The 26,106-nt window shown below is 48.5% G+C and overlaps 1 protein-coding gene across 1 annotated transcript in view; it reads right to left on the bottom strand.

The window, feature by feature from the left end:
• Positions 1-25,197, bottom strand: part of LOC119374373 (uncharacterized) — a 75,966-nt gene extending 50,769 nt beyond the window's left edge. The window contains exon 1 of the mRNA XM_037644469.2: positions 24,857-25,197. Within this exon, the coding sequence (XP_037500397.1) occupies positions 24,857-24,961 (105 nt within the window). The 5' untranslated portion in view covers positions 24,962-25,197. The remainder of the gene's footprint in view (positions 1-24,856) is intronic.
• Between the last annotated feature and the right edge of the window lie 909 nt (positions 25,198-26,106).

The following is a 26,106-nucleotide window of genomic DNA, read 5'->3' on the forward strand; positions in this document are numbered from 1 at the left end:
AAACGAATGCGCTGAATAAAGAAACAGAAGCAGCGGCATTTGCCCGCTGAGAAGACCGATCAATACGCAGTGCGAGACAACTTGTCAAATGACATTGAAACGTAGCCGAATTTAGACCGAAAAAGAAAAAAAAAAAACACTGATTTGTCGGGACGGCAGATCACAAAGTTGTCATGCGCACCGAAGCCGCAGTTGTAAGGAAATTGTTTTTGAACTGCTCTGATAGCGTCCGCGCAACAGTAGTTGTTTGTTTACTCACAAATTCTCATGTTTTGCGGCCTAAAGTTCACAGCGTGGTGCCAAAACGCGCTCGTAGCAAAAGCGAAACCATCAGTACGAACATACATGCAGACGCTCACACATGTAGAGGCACCGTCAGTCGTCGCGAACCCGTGCGATCGCTGGCTTGAGGCTTCTTTCTGTTATGCTCCGTTTGGTTATACAGGCAGTCTACTTTAACGAGATATTTCACATAGTTTGCACTCAGCGAGTGACTACCTTTCACGCAAGAAGCCGGTTCAGGGGTCTCCAACGCGGTGACAGCGTGAAGCGGGTGCTCGGTTTTCTGCAAAGAGACAGTGACTGTAGACTATCTTGCGCTTTCAGTTCGTCGAAAATGATTATCTTGACAGTAAAGAACACAGTTCATTTCGAAAGTACTTACAGAAATGCCCTAGAGGGCTTCCGCGAGGTGTTTTTGTAGAGCGCCGACAGCAAAACCTATGGGGAGCGCGCCGGCGGCATCCTGCCTAGCACGCAATCGCGGCGCGTCCGATAGAGGGCGACTCCGTAACTCCTCGAGGCCAATAGCTGAAGGTCTCCATGTGCGTTGACCATGGAGTTAACGTCGGCGTTGCACGCGCAAATGTCGCTGTGCAGCGCACACGACCCTTTACGTTGGCTGCGGCTCTCATCATCCCCCCTTTCAGATTATAAAAAAAGTTGCACAACCGAGCCATTCCTGTAATCGTAAAATAACGGCTTTGTAAGTATAGCTTACACAAAGCAGCAAATCATCTCTATACCTCTCAGCAAGAAGACACGATGGATGTACAATTGGTAGCGAAAGATGCAACCGATGCCACTGTCCAGACGTTACTATACATGGATGATCGACGGATAACGAGGGGATATGAGACATTACGCATTTACTCGTCAAAGATTCAACAAATATTGCCAGGACGGAACGAGGCGAGTCATTAATTATACTACGAGAAATTTCTCAGCACGACAAAATAAGGACACGGAAATAGGAGACGATACGAAACAAAAGCGATCGCAATCCCGTGTTGTATCGTCATTGCCTTTCTATATTTAATTCTTTTGAGATTCCCCGTCTTTTCTAATGCCATCCGAATTTCTGGCAGAGTGAGCATGCAGCACCGCTAAAGGAAAACCAAACCAGGCGGTGCATTCTATCTGTTTGATTACTATGCATGTTCCTCCGAAAGTTCTGATTTTGTTAGGATGTTCTCTCTCGGTAGTTTAGTGATGAACGTTGCGGCATTCCCCACCGCTTGGTGCAGAACAGCCGCACGCGGTGCCGAGAAGGCGTTTCCCTGGGAGGAGTCGCGCGGCGATTGCGCAAGCGCTCGTATAAAAGGTCGCTCGGAATTCCATCCTTGGACACTGACCATGGAAGCCGCCCCCGACGCGCACTCCTCCACCGCCAAGGAGCGCGCACTGCGGGAAGCGAGCCAAATCGGTCGGCCCGCAGGGGGCCATGTCCCGGCGACCGGACGTGCATGGGAAAACAGCCCGGCGTCCGTGCACCAGCCTCCGCCGTGTGGGTGTCAAAGCGACGCTGCAGCAGTGCGCGTAGTTTATACGCAATTACCAGCGAGCCGCACTGCAATCAAGGGAGACGAGCGAGCGCCCGGTTATTGCGGTTTCGGCGAGGACGGTCGTGACGAAGCACACTCTCTAGAGACACGCAGTATATAACCGCCGTTGATTGCAGACATTGGGCAAACAGCGGAGAAAGGCGCTATACCACCGATACTGCGAGGACGCGCAGCCATCGCTCGTATACGTGGCGTAATAAAGAATCGTCGCCGCGGTTCATTTCCTGTCGATGACGCGCGCGCGAGATAAAGGCGACGTCGAGAGGGTCGTGTACTGCCGCCTCCGTAAAACGTCCTTTGACGACGGTCTATATATTGAGGACGGTGCGAGAGAGAGTACATGGGCTGAGCACCGCGCTGTCGATGGATGGCGGCCCGTGGTCCGACTGGACTTGTCCGCCGCCGGCTATTGAGTCACGGCCCCGTTGTCTCGGCCCTCGCAACTAGCTTTGATGGCCGGCTGACCCCCTTCTCGCCAAAATAACCCTCGTCACCACGCCCGGCTGCAGCCGACAGCGCAAACAATGGCCCCCAGCGAGCGGAGAACAATCGGCCCCCATTGCCGCAGCCCAGCTCCACCACTTCCTATACTTTATTTTCTGCGGCAACGCGGCGCGTTGCGCACGCACCCATTATAATTCGCTTATATTTTATTTTCTTCCCCAATACCGCGGAGTTAGAAAAAAAAAATTATAGTAAGACTCCCTCGCGGTGCTAGATTGCGCCGGCGGTTCCATCGCCCGTTCTTCCAGACCGCCTCCGCCAGTTTCCTGCTGGTCTAGATGTTACTCCAGCCGCAAAGAGACTGAGCCAGATATGTTTTCTTTATTATTATTTATACTGCCTAACGAAATAGGGAGAAGATAAAATAAAAAAGAAACGACAAACGTCTGGAGGCCAGGTGTAGGCTTTCTCGGCCTCCTCCGCCTCGCCGCTAGCCGCTGGACCGAAGACCCCAAGGCCGCCTCTGCCAGCGGGGCGGTCAGCGGCGGGAACCCTTTCTCGTCCGCTGCATGGCTACCACTATGAACTGCTGCCACACATCGCCCATTGCCACTCTTTCCGCACGGCCACCACTTTGCTCGGCTTAGCCAAGATACTATATTTAGCCCTGACAGATCACCAGGCCGGAACGTCGCTGGAAGGCTCGTGAATATGAGCCTTTTGTGTGGGTTTCGTCCTACGCGCACGGTGTCCCTTGCGTGATACGGCTCTCCGCTTTTGAGCGCGAGGTCGCAGGTTCGATTTCCGGCGCATACGAGTCGCGACGCGTCTGAAAGGTGATTACCTCGGACTGTTGGGACCGCGGTCGGCAAATTGGACAGCGGTTCTCGACTATAGCAATACATGTCAAATCGCCACGCAGAATCATCTTTGCTCGATTCCGCACACCGATGTTTGCAGAGGCCGAGAATTCCCCTGGATACTGTGATTTTTGTGAAATATGCTTGACTGCATCTAATTAATCGAACACCATCACTACGTTATGTACGTCATGACCGGCATATATTGACCACAGATACCTAACGCTGGAAACGCTAAAATACGATGCAATCACTCAGTAATTTAATCAATCAATCAATCAATCAATCAATCAATCAATCAATCAATCAATCAATCAATCAATCAAGTCGTCTTCCTGGAGCTGCAAGTGTCCTTCCTTGCACTGCCATATATACCACATTCATGAGAGACGCTGTGCAGTCGAGACGTGTGGGTTAGTTTCGACTTTACGTAGCATTTCCATGGCACCCCAATCTGGTGTGCTATGGAGGGATGTTTAGGCACGTTGACATCGCGTCGGGCTTCGCAGGCGTGGCTTCCGGCACACTCAGGCACTGCTACACGTATTATATGCGCCTCGACGCATGCGAAGAGAGTTCGTTCTATAAAGATTATTTTGTTTGCTTATTTTTAGTGTCGCAGTCCAGGTGTGATACGCATAGTAAGAGAGTGCAACGACACACTGTCTGTGTATATCGCATGCGCGCGACTCGAGACATCACAAGTGGGCGCTATATATATATACAACGTATGATACCGTGTATACGTGACGCGAATACACGACCTCGGAAAACACCCGCTCTGCATGCGCTCATTGCGCTTATATGCATTTTACTATCGTGCTCAATCTTAGGCACGTGCTACAGCTTACGTTTTCACAATGATCATAATCTGATTCGGCACAGTTGTTTCCCGCCAGCAATTCCCGAGCGCATGCAGCAGCATATATATACTTGACACCGGGATTGAGTGCAGTGACTAAAGTTAAACTCTGTGGCTCCATATACCAAAATACGGTTATGAGTAAGTACAAGCCACAAAGTATATGGCTGTTTCTTGCGCGAGGAAATAACGAGGGAAGGGGTCCAGGGGAGCGCAAACTTTCGACTGTTTATTCAAGAGACAGTGCAACCAAATATATAGGCCCAGACATGCGCAGCACCCTAATCACAACCTGTGATCTATGAACTTGCGCTCTGCCTGCGAAAGAGACAATGAAGTGTCACTGATACACATGGAACCTCGTGCTTTGATATGATATGCCTCCACAACTCTCGAGCCGTGGTGTCCCCGCTTCTACCCAGAATCTGAATCTTATTCAAGCACGGCTGACACTTATGTGAACTGCAGTGGGTCGGCAAATGTGCCCTGTCTTTACCTTTTAGTGAAAGCTCGTGTTCCCGCGCACGCTCATTCACGTACCTTCCCGTCTGGCCGACATACGTCTTGCCACAGGTTAGCGGAAATTCATACACAACACCGGTGGCACATTTTGTGTACGACTTTGCGTGCTTCTTGCCGCACCCATTTTTCTTGCTCCCATCAGATAGGATACGTGGGCATAGCTGAGACAGCTTCCACGGCGCAGAAAAAACAATTGGCACGCCATGTCTGTTAGCAACCTTCTTTAGGTTGTGTGCCACCCGGTGCATATACGGTACGACCTCAGGTCTCACCGTTCTCCGCTCTTGCTCTACCCCAGAACCGTGGTGTTCACTCTTGAACTTCTGGAGGAGCGACTCGGCGACGGCGATGAGGAGCGTGCAAGGGAAACCAGCCAAGGACAGACGATCCAATTGGTTTTGAAAACCCTTCTGCATCACGTGTGAGCACCACCTTGCAGGTGCAGACTCTAGGCAATGTTTAGCTATAGCCCTTTTCACAGTTTTGGAATGCACCGACTCACATGGCAGCAATTCTTTTGTAGACCTAGGCGAATAAAGCCAACAGGCGTGACACCTCTGCAGGGTAATGAGTCCTAAAAACTGCGAGAAGCCACGAACCGGCAACTCGTGTATTAACACCACTCCCTTCCCGAGTCGGCAAAAGGCCGCTAACACATACATTGTTAACAATGGGATGATATGCGGCGGTTGTTAGTTGCTTTAAAATAATCAGAAAATCGTCAACGTACCTAAAAACTTTAAACCCCCCCCCCCCCCCCCCATTGAAATGCTGGTGCAAGGCACGGTCAACAGAACATAAAAACAAATTGCACAACACAGGAGCGACACAAGAGCCTATGCAAATGCCTTGTCCTTGGACATAAAAATCTCCATTAAAACTGATGAAGGTGACTTTGACATAAAACTTGAGAAGACATAAAAGCTTCTACAGTCATTCCCGCGACATTCCGGAAGGCAACAACACCACTCTCGTCTATGCAACGTCTTACACATGAAAACAATATCAAAGCACGAGGTTCCATGTGTATCAGTGACACTTCATTGTCTCTTTCGCAGGCAGAGCGCAAGTTCATAGATCACAGGTTGTGATTATGCGCTCGCTGTGTGCCTAGTTTGCTGCGCATGTCCGGGCCTGTATATTTGGTTGCACTGTCTCTTGAATAAACAGTCGAAAGTTTGCGCTCCCCTGGACCCCTTCCCTCGTTATTTCCTCGCGCAAGAAACAGCCATACTTTGTGGCTTGTACTTAGACATGAACCGACTAGCCCAGCAACGTGTACTTCTATACGATTATGAGGCACACCGTAGGGTGGGATTCCGGTTTTTGTTTTGTCTGCTGCTGTCGAGAGAGGGAACAGGTAATGTAATATTACTGTAGAACCCAGAGCAATTGAGTATAGTATCTGGGGTTAATTTAACGCCCCAAAACCATGATATGATTGTGAGGGACGCCGTAGTAGAGGGCTTGGAAAATTTGTGTCTGCTAACGTAGGCAGTAAAAAGGTAGCAAAAAGTTAGTAATGGTCCAAGAAAGCCAGTAACCGCTGCTATTACTAACTATTTGCTCGTGGTTAGAAGCTTTTTGATAACTTTTTTTAAGAGTGAAAGTGAGTTGACTTTTGAATGTTGTGATTCATCGACGGTTTAACGTTCAAAAGTTATTGCAATCCAAGAAGCTTGAGTGAAGAAGCTTGAGCGACGCGAGTCCCAGGTAAAGCTTTGTCTCGACCACACCGACCGTATATACTGGCCGCAGTGAACCACCATCAGGCCACGTGTCCTCAAGAAACTCTGCAGTCGCGAGAACAATGACCAGAAAGGCCTTCCCGAAGATCGCGAGACGCAGCCTTTGTGGGCACTGCGCGATGAAGAACAACGAATGGCGCCTTGGAGCGTGAAGACCGTTCCCGCTTCTTCGAAGTGGCCTTTCGTGCTCCCGCAAGGCGAGACGTCATCGCTAGCCCTTACATTATTGTTCTTGACAGTACTGCACTCCTGCCTTCGTTCGTTTGATAACAATGACCGCGCAATCACGCTGTGCGTGTGCGACGTTATTTCGTGCTCATTGCGAAGTTACCTGCGGACTTTACGACTGTTGAAACTATAGTGTACTTCAACTTTCGTGGCGTCTTTGGCAGGTATTGTCATCGTGCTTTTTTTTTTTTAATTGGCACAAGAAGAAGACTTCAAAAAACTGCCTCGTTGCCGAGCCAGCTATCATTTCACGTATACAATTTATTTTATGCCTGCACTGTGAATGTCAATGTGTTGAGAGCATGCGCCCCAGTATTGGGCGTTGTCAATCAGGCTCTGGCAGAGACCACAAAATTCTGCGCGCGCCTCCCTGTCAACGTATGCAGCCACTCCAGTGTAGGCGTCTGATAGATACGATTGAAACGAAACGACGAGCTGGCTGTTGCGGGCATACGCGGTTATGATTGTGAGATCTATGAGTGACGACACAAAACTGGCAGCCCTGCGACAGCTTCCATGGCGATTGCTCTTCTTCGAATGGCCCGCTGCGCGGGTCTCGCGGCGCAATTCTCGTGTCACTCCTTTTGTTCCGCGCGTTTAATTAACCGACAGGTTGCCGCGCTTTTGTATAAGAGCCGCTGTGCGGTCGTTGAACCTGTGGCGTTCTTTTGTTCGCGCGAAGAGAGTGTGACGGGTCGTATTTACCCAACGCGATGCATGCGAGCCTGGCGGCTCATTGACCCAATTTGGTGTCCCTCTCTCACTGCGCCGGGACTGCGAAAATCACGTCTTTTCGTCCCTAATTCGGTTGGAGATTATACCACAGAGACCGCCGACTTCAGAGAGAGTGTACGCAGAGAGAGTGAAACGCATTGCGCACGCTGTCTTGGCTTTCTTCCTTTTACATGCGGGTTGTAGTTGGATATTAGCAGGGGTATATACCACTAATACGTACTAACTCATGGCAACATAAACGAGGAGAGAGACGAAGCAGCTATAACCGAAACCCAGACATGTGAATGTATACAGTCGCGCCCAATATGAGTCGCAACATGTTGCCAGTGGTCAATCGGGCGCCAACACTGCACGGCGGCGCCGTTATAGAAAAAAATTTCCGCACCAGACGCTGTTTCGATTCCCAGTATTTACTAAGCCAATTTAACTTTTGCTGGTGTCGCTGTGTAGGCTCGGGGCCCCTTCGACCAAGCTAGGCCGCCACTTTGCAACTCATGCATACTGAGCGCGACTGTACGGGTACACATGTAAAACTACTTTCGATCGTCAGATAGCGTGCTCGTTTCTGCTTTTTTTTTTTTTCTTGTTTCCGCGGCCTTTGAATGAGGGGACCTTATACGTGTAAATGCAAATTAGCAAATAATACCGATGCGCGCGGGCCCGACAACGAGAACATATACCGGGTGTCTCACCTATCATGCACAAGATTTAAGAAGTGGGGGAGGGGGGAGTATTACGCTGCGCATTAGAAGCCTAGTACACATTCTTCCCAGTACTGTGGAACATCCGTCAGTGGTATTCGGTAAATGACATTTAATTATTTCATCATAAATAATTATCTACCTAGAAAGCTACTGCCCTGATTACCAAAGGGTAAATGAGACATTTGTGCGCATCTTTAAAAGACATATAACCGCGGTAGCGGTATATTCATCAACGTAATAATTGCTAATTGCAAAATAATTTTCACCGCCTGACAAAGAAATCCCGCGAGATATGAGGAATACCTCGTGACTACACTGCAATACGCCCCAGAAAATAACGTCCTCGAACAGCCTAATTGATGAAAGAAAAAAAAATTATATATATATATATATATATATATATATATATATATATATATATATATATATATATATATATATATATATATATATATCAGGCACGTAGCCAGGATTTTTTTTCGGGGGGGGGCCTAAGGCCTAATTATTCGAAAGAAAGTCTTTTCATGGTAAAAAGAAAAAAGTTGCCCGGGAATATAAAAGGCTGGACGAATTTCGGGGGGGGCCCGGGCCCCCCGGGCCCCCCCCTTGCCTACGTACATATATATATATATATATATATATATATATATATATATATTATATATATATATATATATATATATATATATATATATATATAGTGCGTGTGTGTGGTAGTTACCTGGTATTTTTCATATATATATTTCAGGAGCCCACAATAAGCGCGTTGGAGCAATATGTGCTATGGTAAATTGGTAATTCCTATGTTTCTTTGTTTTTAATCTCAGTTATTGATACTTGGGACGCGCGTCGAGCTTCGATAGTCCCATAGCGCCTCATTAACACGCAGCACATGCGATGTGCTGGCGCACTGCCGTGTGTACAGTGTAATATGGCTAAACGCCTGCATCTTCGTGGGAAGTATATGGGGTGTCCTATGACGACATCAGCGCGACCATTACAGCGCATTGCCAAACTTAAATGCACCGCGCGTGTAATGAGTGTTCATACAACTTCATATATACACATCCAGATGCATGCTCAACACTTTCGAAGTACTTCAAGCCCGGCGCTGCTGTTGTTTTCTGTCTGTATGACGGCGCAGAGGCGGACGTTTGCGCTACCGATAAGCGCGGATAAACCATACATGATCGCTGTCCTGACTCGTGGCACGAACGAGAGGGAATAAAGAAGGCAGTTGTGGAACAGATGGTATCGCGCTGTGTTACTGCATCACCGTATTTACTGTGCGACGCGAAAGAGAACGCGCCTTTTGCCGACAGACCGACGACTTCCAGGGATATCTGTATACAGCTTTGCACGGTTGAATTGTACAAGCGATGCAGGCTGCGTGCGATCACTGCAGTCGCTGTAGCACGGCGGACCTATGCGACCCGCACGGCTAAGCAGGGCGTCCGGGAAGGCACGGGCGGGGATAGTCGCCGATTTCGGCCCCCTGCTTTTTATCGCTGCGCGCAGTCCTTCCTTTTGCCCAGACATGCACGAACGACTCGCTAGTCTAGGGCGCCTCGAAGATCGCCCTTCCAGTATACTAAAAAGTTATCGAGGCGGAAGAAGATTATCCGGCTCCATCCTCCTTCCTAACACGGTACAGAAGAAACTGGTTAGAGCCGAGGCACACGCATCCAGCGCAGCGGCCCCGACGTAGGTCCGCCCGGGTGCGCACAACGAGCGGGATCCTGGAAAGTGGAGCGTCCGCACGCACAATACGGCACGCGCGAAGCGGACGCCTTTATTTATGAGTTCGTCTCTTGTTTGTTTGTTTTTTTCGCGCAAATTTCAGCACGCTCATCTTTTCCGCGTTTTTTTTTTTTTCCTAGACAAAAAGGAAAAGAAAATGCGCCAGGTCTTCGGTGTAGCGATGTCCGTGAGCGAAGCTGCTGTCCCTTTTTGCTCATTTTCTTCCACTGTTGCTGCCATTGTTTGTCTATACTTCCTTATAGTAGCTTCTTTTGAGCTCGAAATAAGCCCATATGCAGCCAGTAGTATTAATCGCTGTTGTTGTTGTTGTTGTTGTTGTTGTTGTTGTTGTCATAGGAGGAGGAGGAGTGTAGCAGTAGTACTATAGCAGTAAGAGATTACAATAAAGCGTAATTTGAATCCGGTTGAACGGCGTACCTCGAGCGTGTGCTTCAGTTTGTAGCGAAATGGCCCATATTGAACAAAGTGCGCGTTCTGTTCATTTACAAAATGCAACGGATTCGTCATGTGACCGAAAGTCAGGCTTAGAGACCCCGACGTGGAGAGGCCTGTCGCAACTTGGTAACCCCTCAATTCTGCGGACGCCGAAAATTGTAGCGTTTGTATGTTTGTTTTCATTTATTCACCTTTCCTTTCTTTCGTCGTTTCGCCGTTGCCGTTGTGACGTCGTTGTCGTCGTCCGTCAATTTCGTCGGACAAGACATCATCAGCTACCACAGCTTATAAAACTGCACATAAAGGAACTAAAAAAAGCAACAAATTACGGTAAACTGTAACGAAAGGTTTAAAACTCATTTTCACTTATTCGCGGAACAATAGAGCTAAGGAAAGGGGGGGGGGGTTCTCAGCCGATAATTATTGCAGTAAATGAAAGTCTGGCTTTCCCTTTCTTACAGAAACCTCTCGTCAGCGTAACGTCAAGTGTTTCACTACACACCTGAACCAGCTTGGCACAGAAAAACGTTCTCGAAAGATCTATACAAGTTTCATCACTAGTTCTTTAAGACTGATCGTGCAGTTATTTGCCAATAAGCGATTAGCTATATTATAAACCTGAAGGGGCTACCGAAATCTATGATATCACAGTCAATATATGTGTGGGAAATTCATAGCGGCGTTGCCACTGGTCGTTCGTTTTCTTTATTTTTTTTTGTGTGTGTGTCTGTGTGTGTGTCTGTGTGTGTGTCTGTGTGTGTGTGTTTTACCAAGCCTGCATGTTCTCACGCTGAGACTGGCTGCCATTTCGCTAAGTGCGGGAGCGTAAAGCTCTACAATTAACCAGCCACCAAGCCGCCACATAATTTTAAACAAATCAGCGAAATAAATGAACCGGACACGCATGTGTTTTTAGGAGCGCCAGTATTATCAGTTATCTGTACAGGAACGCGCACACCGAAGACAAGCGGCGCGATAACGCGTCGGGACGTAAAACAGGTGTTGGCGGCCATACGGGAGCACTCGTCGATGCAGCAACGCTTCGCGTAATACTCGGCACTTCATTAATATTTGCCTTAATCTCAGGTGAGAGCAATATCACGTAATATTGCGCAGGAGATACGCACGTCGGAGTGCGCGGGGCCCGCAACACCTGGCGCCTCGTGGAACGCGCGTCGCCTTGCGACACGTCGGTATTCCCGTGCGAAGCGTGTACTGCATCTCCTTCCGTCGCAGTGTTGTCACACTCAACCAGCCCCACGTAATGTGGGTCAACGTTCTGTTGCGTTTCTATTGGCCTGGTGTGCGACCGATGGCGGCGCTGCGAACGGCATCTGTATGACGTCAGAGCGGGGATTCGCGCGCTTTCGTCTGCTACGTAGGCCCAGCGCCGTGTTGAAACTACCGTTGTGGTAAATCTCAACAAAAAAGCAGTTCAATTGGTTATCTTGCGTATGGTGGCTACTGACGCTGTTCGAACAACCGTGGGTCTGCTTTTAACGTTCATTTATAACCACAGCTCTTTGTTTCTTAGAACTGCGGCCGCTTGTCTCCGCGGCGAGTGCTGCGCGATGGTGAAGTACTGCTCTGTGCCTCAATGTACTTCGTCCGCTCGTGAAAAGCTTTCACAACTATCCTAAGGACCCAAAGTTGAAGAAGTAATGGATAGTCAAGCTCAGAATGGGAAAGCGCCCCACGCCTTCATCGACCGTGTGCAGCAAGCACTTCGCGGACAGTGTCTTCTGCTAGCCACCGTACGCGCCACTCTTAGGTAAGCTTGTGACCGCGTTTAAGCACCTCGCCAATACATAATGGGCGACTTACACCAGGTGCGGTGCCGTCCCACAACCTGCCGCGAAGGCCCCTAGACAGGGAGCCGACCACGCGGCCTCCGAATCGCCTCGCAGGAAGGCGCGCCTCGTGAGCTCAGCTGAGCGGCGCAGGATATCTGAGACTACGGCTGCATTTGGATGGTGTACATACGTAGTTTACTTACAAAGGCAAGCGCGCGCCTAGCGGACTGCTTATCATGAATTCATAAGCGAAACCTGTTGCCGCTGTTTAGTGCACATTCTCTTAAAAGTTTTCTCCTGAGGCAGTGCAGACACTGTTTTAACAGTGGCCCGCCTTGATGACAGACCCCTGTCGGAACAGTCAGTGCTGGAATGCCGACCCGAACTGTCTGCACAGCGAAAATCATTTAAGGCCTTACTGAACTTTTTGCGTGCCAGTGGCCTATTGAATAGGCTGTAGTACTCCCGCTCTACAGCTTCCGTTTGTTTATACCTTTTTTTTTATCGCGCGCCTGCTCTTCTCTCCGCTGTCCTTTCCATCTTTCTTTCCCTTTCCCGCTCCCCTTAGTGTAGGGTAGCAAACCGGATGCTACAATTCTGGTTAACCTCCCTGCCTTTCTCTCGTTTTACTATCTCTCTCTCTCTCTCTCTCTCTCTCTCTCTCTCTCTCTCTCTCTCTCTTTAACAGCGGAGCTCTTTAAGCTTTTCCTTAAGCTGCGTGGCGTGAAACTCGACCCAGCTTGCCTTTGCCACGTTAATCTCTGTGGCCCTGTGCGTGGTATAATCAGCGATCAACTATTCGTTATATTCTAATACCCATGCGACGGCCCTGTGCGGTGTTAATATGAACTACGACGTAATATCGTTGTCACTGAACCAACATTACGGGACAAACCGCGATCATGGGCATCGGCAGGGGGGTGTGCAAAAGGCGGCACTTGCGCACTTGTTTGCAGGACGAGAGCTGCGACGGTGATGCGATCACCGTTGACGGCCTCGACCGCGCATTCAACAACGTGGCCTGCGTCGTACACCGCCTCGTCCTCGATGAGGCACCGCGACCTTTCACAAGATTTATCTACATATTTGTAGATGCTGGTAGAGCTACTCTCATGCTGGTAGAGCTACTTGTAGAGCTACTCTTCTTCTCTTAAAAGAACAGCGCTTTATTTTTTTGGTACTTTCTACGTCTTATTTCCAGGCGAAGCGCTTTATTGTATACTTGTTTCTTAACTGTCGTTAGATTATGTATAATAAGTGTTTTTCTTTAGTGTTGCCTTTTTCGTGTCTCCGTCTTCTTTTTTTTTCTCTTTGAGCGACGCGTTGTTCACGTTGCTGTTAATTTACTACTGCTAGTTGTGTGTGTGTGTGTGTGTGTGTGTGTGTGTGTGTGTGTGTGTGTGTGTGTGTGTGTGTGTGTGTGTGTGTGTGTGTGTGAGAGAGAGAGAGAGAGAGAGAGAGAGAGAGAGAGAGAGAGAGAGAGAGAGAGAGAGAGAGAGAGAGAGAGAGAGAGTTGATAGCCTGCATTGCTGAATTTCACAGTTATCATCCTTCCATGCAAGTGACGTGTTCACTGAAGCGGAAAAAAAAATTGGTTCAAGAAATAATTGCATTGTACGTGTGCCTTCAGCTGTCTGTGACTGCATAAAAAACAGCTCATCTGATATTAATAAACTCAGTTGGAAGTACAGAAACTGTGTGGGCGCTTTCCATTCGCATGTTCCCTTCTAAAAGGTCTCACCAACTAATAGCTGGGATTATCATACCTCTCGCCGTCCTATAGCTGTGCTCCCTTGATTTTAATCCACGCTCGTTGTTTTTAAAAGAGTGCTAGACTAGAAGCGCTGTGCACCATACTGCGTAGGCGATACCCCGCCAACCACGCAGTAATCATATGCGGTATGCCGCATCTAGAAACAACGAGGACAGTTGGGCGAGTTTGTAAGCGTGCATTACGAAATAAAGCGCGAAAAAAAAAACGACAACATGAAGGAACGGATATGACTGGACGACGCTCTCCCCCCTCCCGAATTGTTTTTTATTCTTTCTTATTGACTGCTATATCGCCGAAACAAAGCCAGCGGTATCATTTCCCGTTCGATAAGGCACCATGCGCATTCTTGCGGTAAAGTGAAGAACGATTACGGGAGACTTGATATAGAAGATCATAGGGAAAGAGAAACCGATTTAATTTGGATATTACTGTACCAAATTGTTAACCTTGAATTCAACCACCCGATTCTTGCCTCCATTCCTCAACTGTGAGTATGTGCCATCTCGTAAAGGCACGTCATAATCATCATCACTGCTGCCACCTGAGTTGCACAAAACAAGGTGCGTTAACTAAAATATTTGGATCATATTGTGCTCCTGCAGGTTCCGATGTCGAAACATTTATTAGGGTCAGTCAGTGTTTTAACAGAGCAGTTATTGACGTTCGCTGACGAATCAGCGTCACCTGCGCGTCGCTCCAGCGGTAAAGAACGTTATTTCCAAAGCGCGTTTACGAAGTGACGAACAGGCACCGTGCAGGCCCGACGCAAGAGCGAAATCCACGCCCTCACGGCTGAAATCACTCGTAAAGTATTGCTACCCCCATCCTTGATTTTGGCACTACCTTGTCGCAGTCTCCAAGCGTGTGAGAGAGAATAAAGACGTCCGTGCGACACCTGTCGAGTAATTGAATGCGACATCTCTAAGAAGGTCCATTAGATTAGCTGTGCGAGTCGAACGCCTATACCAAGTGAGCAGTTATCAAACCAACTAGATATGACGTGGTTCAATCGTAGCCCCGTATCGTCTTCCTTTCTTTCTTTCTTTTTCTTTCTTTCTTTCTTTCTTTCTTTCTTTCTTTCTTTCTTTCTTTCTTTCTTTCTTTCTTTCTTTCTTTCTTTACGCCATGACTTCGCAGACCATAGTTGATACCTTTTCTTTTCTCTCTCCCCCTTTTGTACTCTTCGTCCTGCAGGCTGCTCGGTGTGCATAGAATTATTTTTGAAAGTCGTTTCGTGACCTACATAACGCCTCTGACGTGAAAGCAATGAGATAAGCATGCAGAGGTTGCTTTATACTTCAGGCCTTGACCTCAAGGTCGAATGGCTTCTCAACTGGAAATAAAGCTGCACAAGCTCTTTGTACTAGTCTGGTTTCAAAGCTGTCGTCAGCGGTCGCCACATCACCTGCGGCGACCGGCAAGGTGTATAGCGCGGCTGCAACTCCGATGAAGCAACTCCGACACGGTCCACCTGTTCGGGGATGCATTCGAAAGGGTTGACACGCGGAGGCATGCTGTAACCAGCAAGATCTTCGTTTGTTTGATTTCATTTGTATGCCGACAGCGGCAACGGCAATGGCGAGTTAGTGGCGTAATAATGTTTCGTCAGAATGACTCCGCGGAAATGGCCATTGCGAGTCGGCATAAATGGTCTTGCTAAGTCGACAAGATAGCACGGAATTTGCAAAAAAGCTCGCGAAGCTGCATTTCCGCCTAAATGTGAACAAAAGAGCTCGAAAGTTTGTCTTTTAAACACGTCTCAAGGGACAAAGATATATCGTAAATGAAGCGAGCAATTCTCGTCAAGCCTAATTTTACCAAAGTCAGATATTATGATAGAAGTATTGCATCCGTGCTAAGACATACCTATTTTGTTTTAAAGTGCTATCCGGTGTAATTACGCCACTTTTTAAATTGGGGTGATTGAGAGGAGATACGAGTTTCAATGTGGTACTTAGCGTCGTGCGTCGTTGGAATAGCAGATCTTGCTACGTAGTCGCATACGCAGTCGATCCAACAAATATTAATATACAACAGAGAAATTAAGTTTGGCGCAAGGGTTAATCATGTAGATCTCGCGGCAGGTTCACTTTTTGAGCAGCACCACCGAGCGTAGGTACACTATGGCAATTTGGTGCAATACACACAAGAATAAAGCCTTACGAAAGCACGCGCTTCCGTAGCTCGTTGTAGGTAACAGAGCGTGCACAGAAGTGTCTACATTTCCGACTATACATTTAAAGGGACACTAAAGAGAAAGCCAATTTTTATCGTATTAGTAAATTACTCTTTCACAATACGAAAATCACCCCGCTAACCGCGAGAAGACGCTTGGTAAGCGAGAAAACGCGCAAAAACAAAATGAGGGTGGCGACGCCACCCTAATGTTCCCGCATCAATCCCCATGACGTCATAGATTTTGATGGCATCTACAAGTGCTTACGTAGTTCCTAATCAGTAAAAATGAAGTACATTGTCCTCTGAGGGGGCAAGAGACTTAACATACCAAGCTTCCGGAAGTTTTGTTGGGTCAATGTCGCCAAAAATACAACAAAAAATGCACTTTAAAATCCGTGACGTCACGCGCGGAGATTTCGGCGCAAAATTTAAGTGTGAGACTTTGGCCTTGAATTTCTCCTCCATTATTGATGCTACGGTGGTGAAGTGAACGACATTAGCGTTTTCAGAGTAAAATTTGCCGATCTAAACCGACTCATATTGTTTCACTTTAGGGTCCTTTTAAAACTATCGAAATACTCTTTAGATGCCCCTATTTAATTCGAGCACCAAGTATACCCCAACAGCTCGCAATCAAGGCTCACGAATCAAGTAACTGGGATTTCGCAGAGTGCTTGGGACTTATGCTCTGTATACTTATGCACTCGTCCCTCTATAGCCTGTACTTCGAAAACTCTCAGTGTCCCACTGTAAGCCCGTTCGAAGTGTGAACGGTTACACGTACAGCTTAGTACCGTTACACCTCAAATTATTATTTTCCTCCTTATATGGTGTCCATTTACAAGCGAAATAAAGCGGCGTACAGTAGATCAGTGACTGTTCCCTTCTGCGTATACGGGGTTTTCGCCGACGCATGCCAAGTGTCTTGTGGCAGAGAATGTTGAGAGAATGCGTGCTCCCAGTGAATCGTTCGCTTTCTCCCCTCTGCCATTTGCTCTGCCGTCCTTCCCCGCGCACAATCGGTCCGGAAGTGGCCGCCGATACGGAGCACGGGGCGTGCATGCTGCGGCCGGACCACTTCCGCCCGACGGCGTCCGCAGTGGGACGTGGCGAAAGGACGACACACTCGGCTGCTGTTGGACAAATGGGGACACGTTACCACAGCCGGCCGATGTGTAACGAACTCGCGAATCGCTTTACGCGAAAATAAGAAAACAAAAATAAGGTTGCATAAATTTTTCTTCTCTGCCTCCTTCATTACGCAAATAGACAGTTCTATCAAACCGCAGAGAGGGGTAACGTTCGTGAACGGTGACAAAAACTGTAATTCAGCAGCATTAATGTAGCACGAAACTGCAAAATAAAATTCGTATACGGTTTGTTTTTTCTCAGCCACTGCTTTGAAGTCACTGACCGGCAGTGGGCCGTTTTCCAGCTTTATTTTTCAACCGCGTGCGAGTATTTCTTTCTGAGAACACTGTATGCGTGTTTCATGTTGCAGTATCGTGCTACATTAATTCATCTGGACGACCGTTTCTCTTCGCCTTTCACGAAGGTTCCTCCGCAGCGCATGGATTTCTGTATAATGAAGGAAGGGTTGAAGAAAAATCGCTCGGCAGGCAGCCGTTATTTTATGTATAACTGTCGAATCCGAGCTAACCATGAGACAGCGGGAGGCCGAATTGAGGGGATATCTACCCGAAGCGAAGGAGTACTGAAAACGTTCAGTACGATAAAAATGCACGTAAGAGGATATTTCAGACAATACCGATGCTGGACCCGTTATTAGCCGGCCGGCCAGCGGCACTTGTACGACTGAGACTTTTTCTGAATACGGCCCCGGTTCCTGCGGAAATCCGCATAAAGTTGCGGGAGTTTCATTCGAGGGTAGATTACTTGAACAAGATGTTGTCGCCGTCACTTTTACTGGCGCTGTATTGTCGCATGAACGCAGAAGAGATACGAGACTAATAATCAGACCTTGAGATCTCTCTCTGGCGCATTATATGTTCCACAAAAATGCATGGCGAATCGGGCAGAAAAGCGGCAGGTTTTGACCAAGCAAACGAAAATCAGGAGATGCATGGTGGACCGGTTCACTGTGCAATATACGCATGCATTATATCGGCTGCACGGGCGTGTTCCCAGCGAGTGTATATTTATGCATTGCGACTCGATGTGGGACGAGTGTGGTGCCGTACACTAGGTTGTAGATATCCCCAATTTTTACCCTGTCCGGGTGCACGCGCGAAGTCTGTCTATAAATGTTTCATCTCGCGTGCGCCGACGCTTCAACGGCTTCTTCGTTACGCCAGTGCGCGGATCTCTCATGCGCTCTACATAACAATGGACGCCATCGTACGTTTAATGCCTTGGCGAAAATTTGAACGCATAGGTTGAACTCACAAACTTCCACAAATATCAACAAGCGGCCCCCCGATAACCTGACGTCGAATTTGAGACGCCCGTTGGAACAGAATAGATGTGGTTCCCATTCCCAATTAATGGACTCTGGCCACGCTTGTCCTCATAAACCGCGTTCGTGTTGTCAGACTACATCCTGAAACGCGAACCTAACGATAGAGGGCATCTGACATTCTTCCCTTCGACGCTCCTTCGGTGAGCAGTTCCTCGTATAGCTGTATAAATTAAACCGTGTCATTCAATCTCGATGGGACGCGTGCCTGACATTTCGGTCAGCCAGGCGGGTCGTCGACTGCACATGCGTCGACAGCGTCCAGGGTGTGTTCTGCTGACGTGGTATACTATAACTAGACAGTTGAGCTATATAGCTTGCCATCGTCGATGGAGGCGCGGTGCTTGCATGGTGCTTCCTCGGCGGATCTGCTCGCAACGGGAACTGCCACACACATCAACGTGGCGCCGATCGGCGGCGAGCGTGTGGTGCGAGCGCTAACCGACCCCTATACGCTCTGTAAGCCAAGCGAACAGGCCGCAGCCAATCGGCCTGGTGCTGTGATGTGGGATGCAAAGCGCTCAACATGGCGGTGGCGTGAAGCGGCCTCATCACGCGATGGCCGGCCTCGAACGACGTGCTGCCGACCACAATGCTCTGGCCACGGCTGGCAAGTGCACGATGTTTTTAAAAAAGATCTGGCCGCGCATGTGTGGCAGAGCGTTTCCTATAAGCTCGCATGGAACACAGACGCCTGATGGTGAGCTCGCGACCAAGGATCTCGAGAGATCCTTTGAAGACGGCCTAAGAAGCTATTCGTGATGCGGCACAATACGAGGCTTGTTTACTGCGCAGGTAGCGTCAGAATTCCAGCACCTCAACTCCAAAGACGTTTGTCACGCATAGGGTAGCTGAAACCTCAGGCATGCGGTACTTGTTGGGTATGAAAAGAGTGCGGTGCGGGAGGATGGAGGCTGATAATCTAACGGTTTGAAGGAGCAATGGAACAAATGCCATAAAGCGCTGTGGTCGATGACTAATATAATTACGGAGTCAATTAAAAGTCTGTGATTCCACAATGGATGAACATTCCACGCGATCTTTTATTTATGAAGTATCGTTATAAGCGAATTTTACGGCACTGTCGTGAGGCCTCAGATTTCCAGGAGTATAGTAACGCATTTGTACCTGCAGCGGAGCAGAGGTTCTTGACGCTTTGAGGTACCAGAGATGAAGGTATTAAAACTGCGGGAGTGTGCTTAACTGGGCTGGTTGGTACATGATTAAGACGAGAGCAAACAGCGCTAAACACGGGACGGAGAAGAAGAACGACATGCGCGCTTGTGCCTGTCGTTCTACTTCTCCGTCCCGTGTTTAGCGCTGTTTGCTCACGTCTTAAGGTATTAAAAAGAAAGAGAGAGAGGGTATAAGTAGGGAACGTACCGAACGTCGCATTCGATGGCATATCATTTTGGGTACACAGATCAGTTTTTTTAGTCTATTCACAAAAAAACGAGACATTGTCACGCTTAAAGACTGACGTTCTATCATTCATGCTGTAAAAGTGCTTACGCCTGCTGGAATGGAAAGGGCTCGCTCTTTCCTGGCTATTCCTGACCAGAAGATCGCACCCGCGGTACGCCGCACTGTTGCCGCTACGAGGTTGTAACAACGCGCGCCTTCTAACGCAAAGAGCGCTTGTGTTTGTCTACTTTTCTTCATTCTGTCTGCGATAGATGTTGCGCTAGCCATTTAATAATTCTCGTCATGTATATACGTACTGACTCACCCAAATGTTGGATCTCATGGTTACAACACCGCATGGCATCACTGATACCATCATCGTCGTCGTCGACGTCGTTATTACTACAATCACCATCATCAACAGCTGCTGCTGCTGCTGCTGCATACGGAGGTAGCCAGTTAAAAATGACACCGTCAACATACTGTATGCTATAGTAGCACACGATCTTCTGCTTCAGCCGACATGTATACTTCCCTTGATTCGCGCTATGATTGCAAGTTTTCTTCTTCTTCCCGCCTCGATGGATCAGTCGCTATCTGTCGCTGGGCACGAGGTCAAGGGTCAATAGGGAAGAAAAATATATGTAAAAACGGTCGCGCACTTAGATTTAGGTGCACGTCAGTGACTCAGCGTAATGACAAAGCTAGTCGACAGCCCTCCACTATTCGGCGTCTCTCATATAGCTGTTGCTCTGTGAAATAATCAATCAGCGAGAGAGTTTTCCTCGCTAAGGGTGCTCTTATTTGTTTTATTGCTGTATAAAAGACACATATAATTTATTTCCGAATATTTGTATGACTGATTTCACGCTTTCTTCAATGCGCTTGGAAGGATCTGAAGTACGTAAATGTTTCGGTTGTGAGATCGAGCAGTACACGCGCATACAGGGGTTTACCCGGGAATTGAAGCTGGGGGGGGGGGGGGGGGTGCGGAAGTGGTAGTTATGTCGAATTTAATTGTGTCGATGCTTTTGCGTGTAGGAAAAGCAATGTCGTTTATGACTCAGCCATTCATTTGACAAACATGGCGAAGAAGCTGCATGGCTGCTACACCCAGCAATTAGTTGAATATGTACTGTACGAGCTCAGGTGCCTACCGGAAGAGCTCAGGAGCTCTTCCGGCTCTATCAAACAATCTTCGCCGCCGCAACAAACAACATCGTTACAAATTAAGAAGGTGCCATCAGAAAAGAGGGGAATTTACAAAATTTCGTAGAAAACTTATCACTCATCAAAATTTCGTACAACAGGACAAGAATTAACGAAACAACTGAATGTGCTCCTCAGATCGTACAGCTTTACCGAATACACACTGAGTGTTTCAAAAAATTGCGCATCGATCTCAACATTTTAAAAAATTTGCCTTTTTGTTGAAAATAACAGTGTATGCCACAGTGTTTTGCCGCCAAGCGAGCGACTTGTTCGCTTCGCATCACAAGGGTACGAGCGACATCTCTGTGAAGCGCGGCAAACCCCTGCGGGGTGACTATCGGAACGCGGGATGCTACCGACCGTAATCGTTTCCCACTCTGCGTGGCGCGAGAGCTAGCTAACGCCAATATGCGGCGGGAGAGCAATTATGGTAATGATGCTAGTGGCGGTGTTAAAAATTATGGAGTTTTACGTGCCAAAACCACTTTATGAGGCACGTCGTCTAATGGGAGACTTCGTATTAATGTTGACCACCCGTAATAATCTTCACCTAAATCTAAGTACCCAGCTGCTTTTATACACTTCGACCCTATCGAAATGCGGCCACGGTGGCCGGGAATCGAACCCGCGTCCTCGTGCTTAGCAGCAACACCTTAGTCGCTAAGTTTAATCGTTAAATCGAGTTTATTGGCGCAAAAGTGGCTTAGGCTGTGTATGCTGCGCCAGCCACAGGATTTAGCCGCTATATTGTATACCACGGCGGTTCTAGTGGTGTTGGAGCAGCAGGAGGTTTACTGCTATAGATGCAAGCCGGTATAGGCGGACCTAAGCTCATACAAAAAGCTGCCGGCAACTCATCGACCACACGGTTCACCGTTCACGCTTCAGCTCTAATTGAGGAATACAGCCCGAAGCACGCCTGTCTCCTATAAATATCCCACGAGAGAAAGATGTCACTTGCGCTTGTGCGTGGGGGCCATCGCGCATTTCGGTCCGCCTATTACCGCTCTGCATCAAATTCAGGACACAAATCATGGTCGATGACATCAAGAGCTTGACAGCGCACACACGAAGATAAGGTGCGCAGGTCTCGCTCATTCACGCCACTCATGCGTATCCATAAGCGTGCGCACAGGGCGGGAGGGGGGGGGGGGGCGCAAAGTCAGCCCCACACATTGACATAATGAGGGGGGGGGGGGGCGCTGCGACTCGCGGGGGGGCGGGGTGCGCAATGTCAGCGCCATACATTGACATAATTGGGAGGGGCGCGCTGCGACGAACCTTCGCCCCCTCCTGTAGGAGAACCCTGCGCACGCCTATGCGCATATCCATGTCAATCCGGCTGTTAATTGGTGCAAAGCAAATGGACGACGAGCTAATCCGGCATTTAAGATCTTTTTGAAGGCTTCCAGCAGTACCGAGGTAATAATAATAATAATAATAATAATAATAATAATAATAATAATAATAATAATAATAATAATAATAATAATAATAATAATATGCTTCTCCGAATAAAGCGCTGCGAATATCTCGTCTACAGCTATAGGCGCCGAAATTAACTAATAGAAACAAGCCGTGCATTCGTGTAATATGCTTTCTAAGTAGTGGCTGATCCATATATAACCCCACCTATAGTAACGTGATGCCACACTGAACACATATAGCTCCTTTTGCGCGGATTTATCAAACGACACGTAGAAAAGTAACCTTGAGATTTGCAATAATTCCAAGTTTATGTTTGATGCGTGGCCTTTGCGCGCACGACGCAAAACAATACGACCTGCATAAAACAAAACTTTATGTCCGCACCTTGCTTCGCATGAGGCTAGTCCGGTTACCTAATTGAAAGCCTCGCATGAGAATCCAACCTGTTCTACAAGCTCGACGTAGACGCAAGTCACCACATAAGGGATGGTTCACAAGTGAGAAAACGAAACTGGCTAATGAAATCTCTAAGGAAGATACGACTTCTTTTAATGAATTACTCTCTAGTGAAAAAAAAAAAAAAAAAGCAAGAACACAAGAACTACAAACACGAAGTCGAATGTCCGTTGCTCGAGAATTGCAAAATAATGATATGGCAGTCGCTCAGATAAAAAGAAGTGCAGAAGCATTTATCAACGAGCTTTCTGCACTGGGTGTCACTGAGAAAGGCAAAAGAAATCACGCGTCAGCTTTTTCTCGATATTCTTGTTCGTCGTCATAGCTTGTTACGTGTCTGCGCATAGTTGTGCAAGACTGAAGTTCTCCAGAAGGATCCCGCATGACATATCTTCTCTTCTCCACTCCCTTACGCCTAAATGCCACCACTCTAATGCGCCGCATCGAAGAGTTCCTTCATCCATTTATGTCTTGTCCACCCCTATTTGTGACTGCGATGCGAAAACGACATACCATTGTTCCTTTCAATGAACCCATCAGATTCTTCGTGGCACGCTGACAGTAAAGTCAAGCCATGGCTGATGGCAGCTTGGGACGTCACAAAGGATCGACAGTTAATTGACAGTGCTTTAATGCAGTAATCTTCTCTTTCTATGGGTAGTGTTTAGTGTACCCGTGTCTTTTGCTGATGAACGCTACGGAAGGATACAGAACCGGGCCGGTCAGTGAGCCCTCATCCTTCTGTGGCGCCACGTCTTCAGTATATATTGAGACCGGGAAGAAACCCCCTATTGTTACGCGGAATACCGTTTTGATTCGATATTGCCAGTTTTCCGTTTCACCATAGAAACCGCGCCAAGCAACAGCATCACATCAGACTACTAGAAACTGTGTTAGGCAGCGTGTAATTAAGCACCATGTTCACACTTGCACCCAGAACGCTAGAGCAGTGTGCTGAGAAATAAAGCGAGCGATATTTTTTGCATTGCTGGCTCCGTTGTGAGAGAACACGCTCGTGAGCAGCCGCAGCCTGCGCAACGCAGCGCCCGATTTTTCTGGAGAGCACTGTGAACTATAGGTCCATTCGTTTCACCTGCACTTCGTGAACCGGTTCACGGTGGTGCTGCACTCCGGCATTCGTTTCACGAGTTCAACATGGCGGCGTCGGCACCGCGGTATTCGTTTCAAAAAAGTGCAGCCGTCGTGCAAGACCAGTTCACGAATTCCCTGCACTTACTCGTGAGGTAGTGCCGAGTCCGTGCAGCACAAGATGGCTGTAACCGCAGCAGACGACGCAGCCGACTGCATTCGTGGCTATTTTAACGGCGCCCAAGGAATACTTCAGTGAATGCTTTCCGGTAGTTTGAAATGCCAGGCAGCGTAAGCGGCGGCCACTTTTACGAATCACAACCTGCACAATTCGCGAGACAGCCGACCGTAGCAGAGGGCTTGCACGACATCTGCACTCTCGTATTCGTTTCGGCATCTCGTTGCTGCTGCACTTTCTGAAACGTTCCCTGCACGACGACGGCACTCTGACGTCACCACCATGAACCAGTTCAGATAGCGCAGGGTGAATCGAATGGACCTATATGTAGCCATGCACGGGGCGCGTACTTGAGCAAGGATCTGTAACGCGCGGTTCAGGACAAGTGCCTTAGGCCGAAGTGCAGCATCAACTCTAACTCGAAAGCAACACCCAAAAAATACATATCAGGCTACTCATTATACGCAGAACTCGAATAAAGAAAAATTTAAAGCATCACATAATTCCCGCAGTGCGTAAAACGCATAAGGCATCATCATAAGGCCAACAGTGCCTTGCCCCAGCCTGGCAGTGCGGCGACACCTATAATATCATTTCAGTCACGCGCATCGTGCGGGGCAGCGAATATAGGAGGAACTGGGAAGACAGGGCTCAGCTGTTGGAACGGGTTCATCGTGGACGATTCGCCAGAGCTAACAAAAGGGGCCCTGCAGTCCGTGGCTCACCGGTGGTGGCAGGAGGTCCCTGCCGATGGAGCCCAGCTCACTGGCCGGGTAGTCCATCTGCGCCATGCCAGCGGCGGCGGCAGCAGCTTCCTGGGCCTTGTCCATGGTACTGGGTGTGTGTGTTGTCGCACCTGCAGCGAGCCGACTGGAGTTGGCCGAGGCGGCGGAGGCCCGTGACGCCGTCCAAAGTAGGACAGTGCACTCGCAGCCAGCCAACCAGGTTGAACGCCGCCCGCGAGAGCGCGACCCGAGGAAAGCCCCATTTTGTGCCTTCTCTCGCCGCCGCGGCGCGCCTCGCCGCCTTTGTGGGCCCACGACACCGTATGTCCGGCTTCGCTGGCGCGGACACGCACAGCGCAGTGCCTGCCTGGATGGAGCGGGCGCACGCCGAGCGACCCTCGCCCCGCCGACGCACGACGCGAGGAAGCCAGCGAGAAGAAACCCCGCGCAACTCAGGAGCAGCGGCGAAGGCAGCGTGCAACGAAAGCACTGCGCCCGACAAGGACTTCCGAAAACGCGAACGTGGTACCAACAGGACAAGGCGCAAACACCGTGCCACGGCCGAGTCTTTCAGTGTCGCAAGAGAATCCGTGTCCCACGCGGCTGCAACACGCTGACCGGATGCGGCAATTTCATTCACGCAATCTCTCACTCGTAGTATTTTTGTTTGTTTGTATTTGTCTTCTGCGTGGATAGTGACCTCCAAAGATTACGAAATTTTTAGAAACCATTAAACGGCGCACCAAATCATAGACAGTGCGAGTATATAGTGCTCATACATGAAGATGCATCCAAAGCATGGATACCGTGGAAGCACCATGTATACCTACATTAAATACAACCAACTGCGAGGCTTTAATTATGTCATTCATTCAACACCGTGTACGCTCGACTCCAGACACTGCTCTAATCTGCTGTATTGCCATAGCACCCTGTCTCAATGCCCCAGAACTTTGAAGGCAGTGTCATGTGTATAAGCTCTGGTCATTCTAACAGCAGTGAAAGAGTGCGTCCCTCCTTCATTAGTGTCAGTAGTAACCGTTACCCAGTCTTTGGTAGCCTTCGGTAACAGGCATTTTCCACAGTTCATCTTCAACTTGACCCCGTCGTCACTATATCGGTAACGACAGTATAATCCCCGCGCGAAACCTGGCAAGGTCGACCCCATGAAGGCGACTACACTGTTCTCGGTTGGCGATCTCCACAGTGTGAATGGAGCCGAGAAAACGTGCCGTCCACGACTGCATCAT

Source organism: Rhipicephalus sanguineus, chromosome 1 (genome assembly GCF_013339695.2).
Source record: "Rhipicephalus sanguineus isolate Rsan-2018 chromosome 1, BIME_Rsan_1.4, whole genome shotgun sequence".
NCBI lineage: Eukaryota > Metazoa > Arthropoda > Arachnida > Ixodida > Ixodidae > Rhipicephalus > Rhipicephalus sanguineus.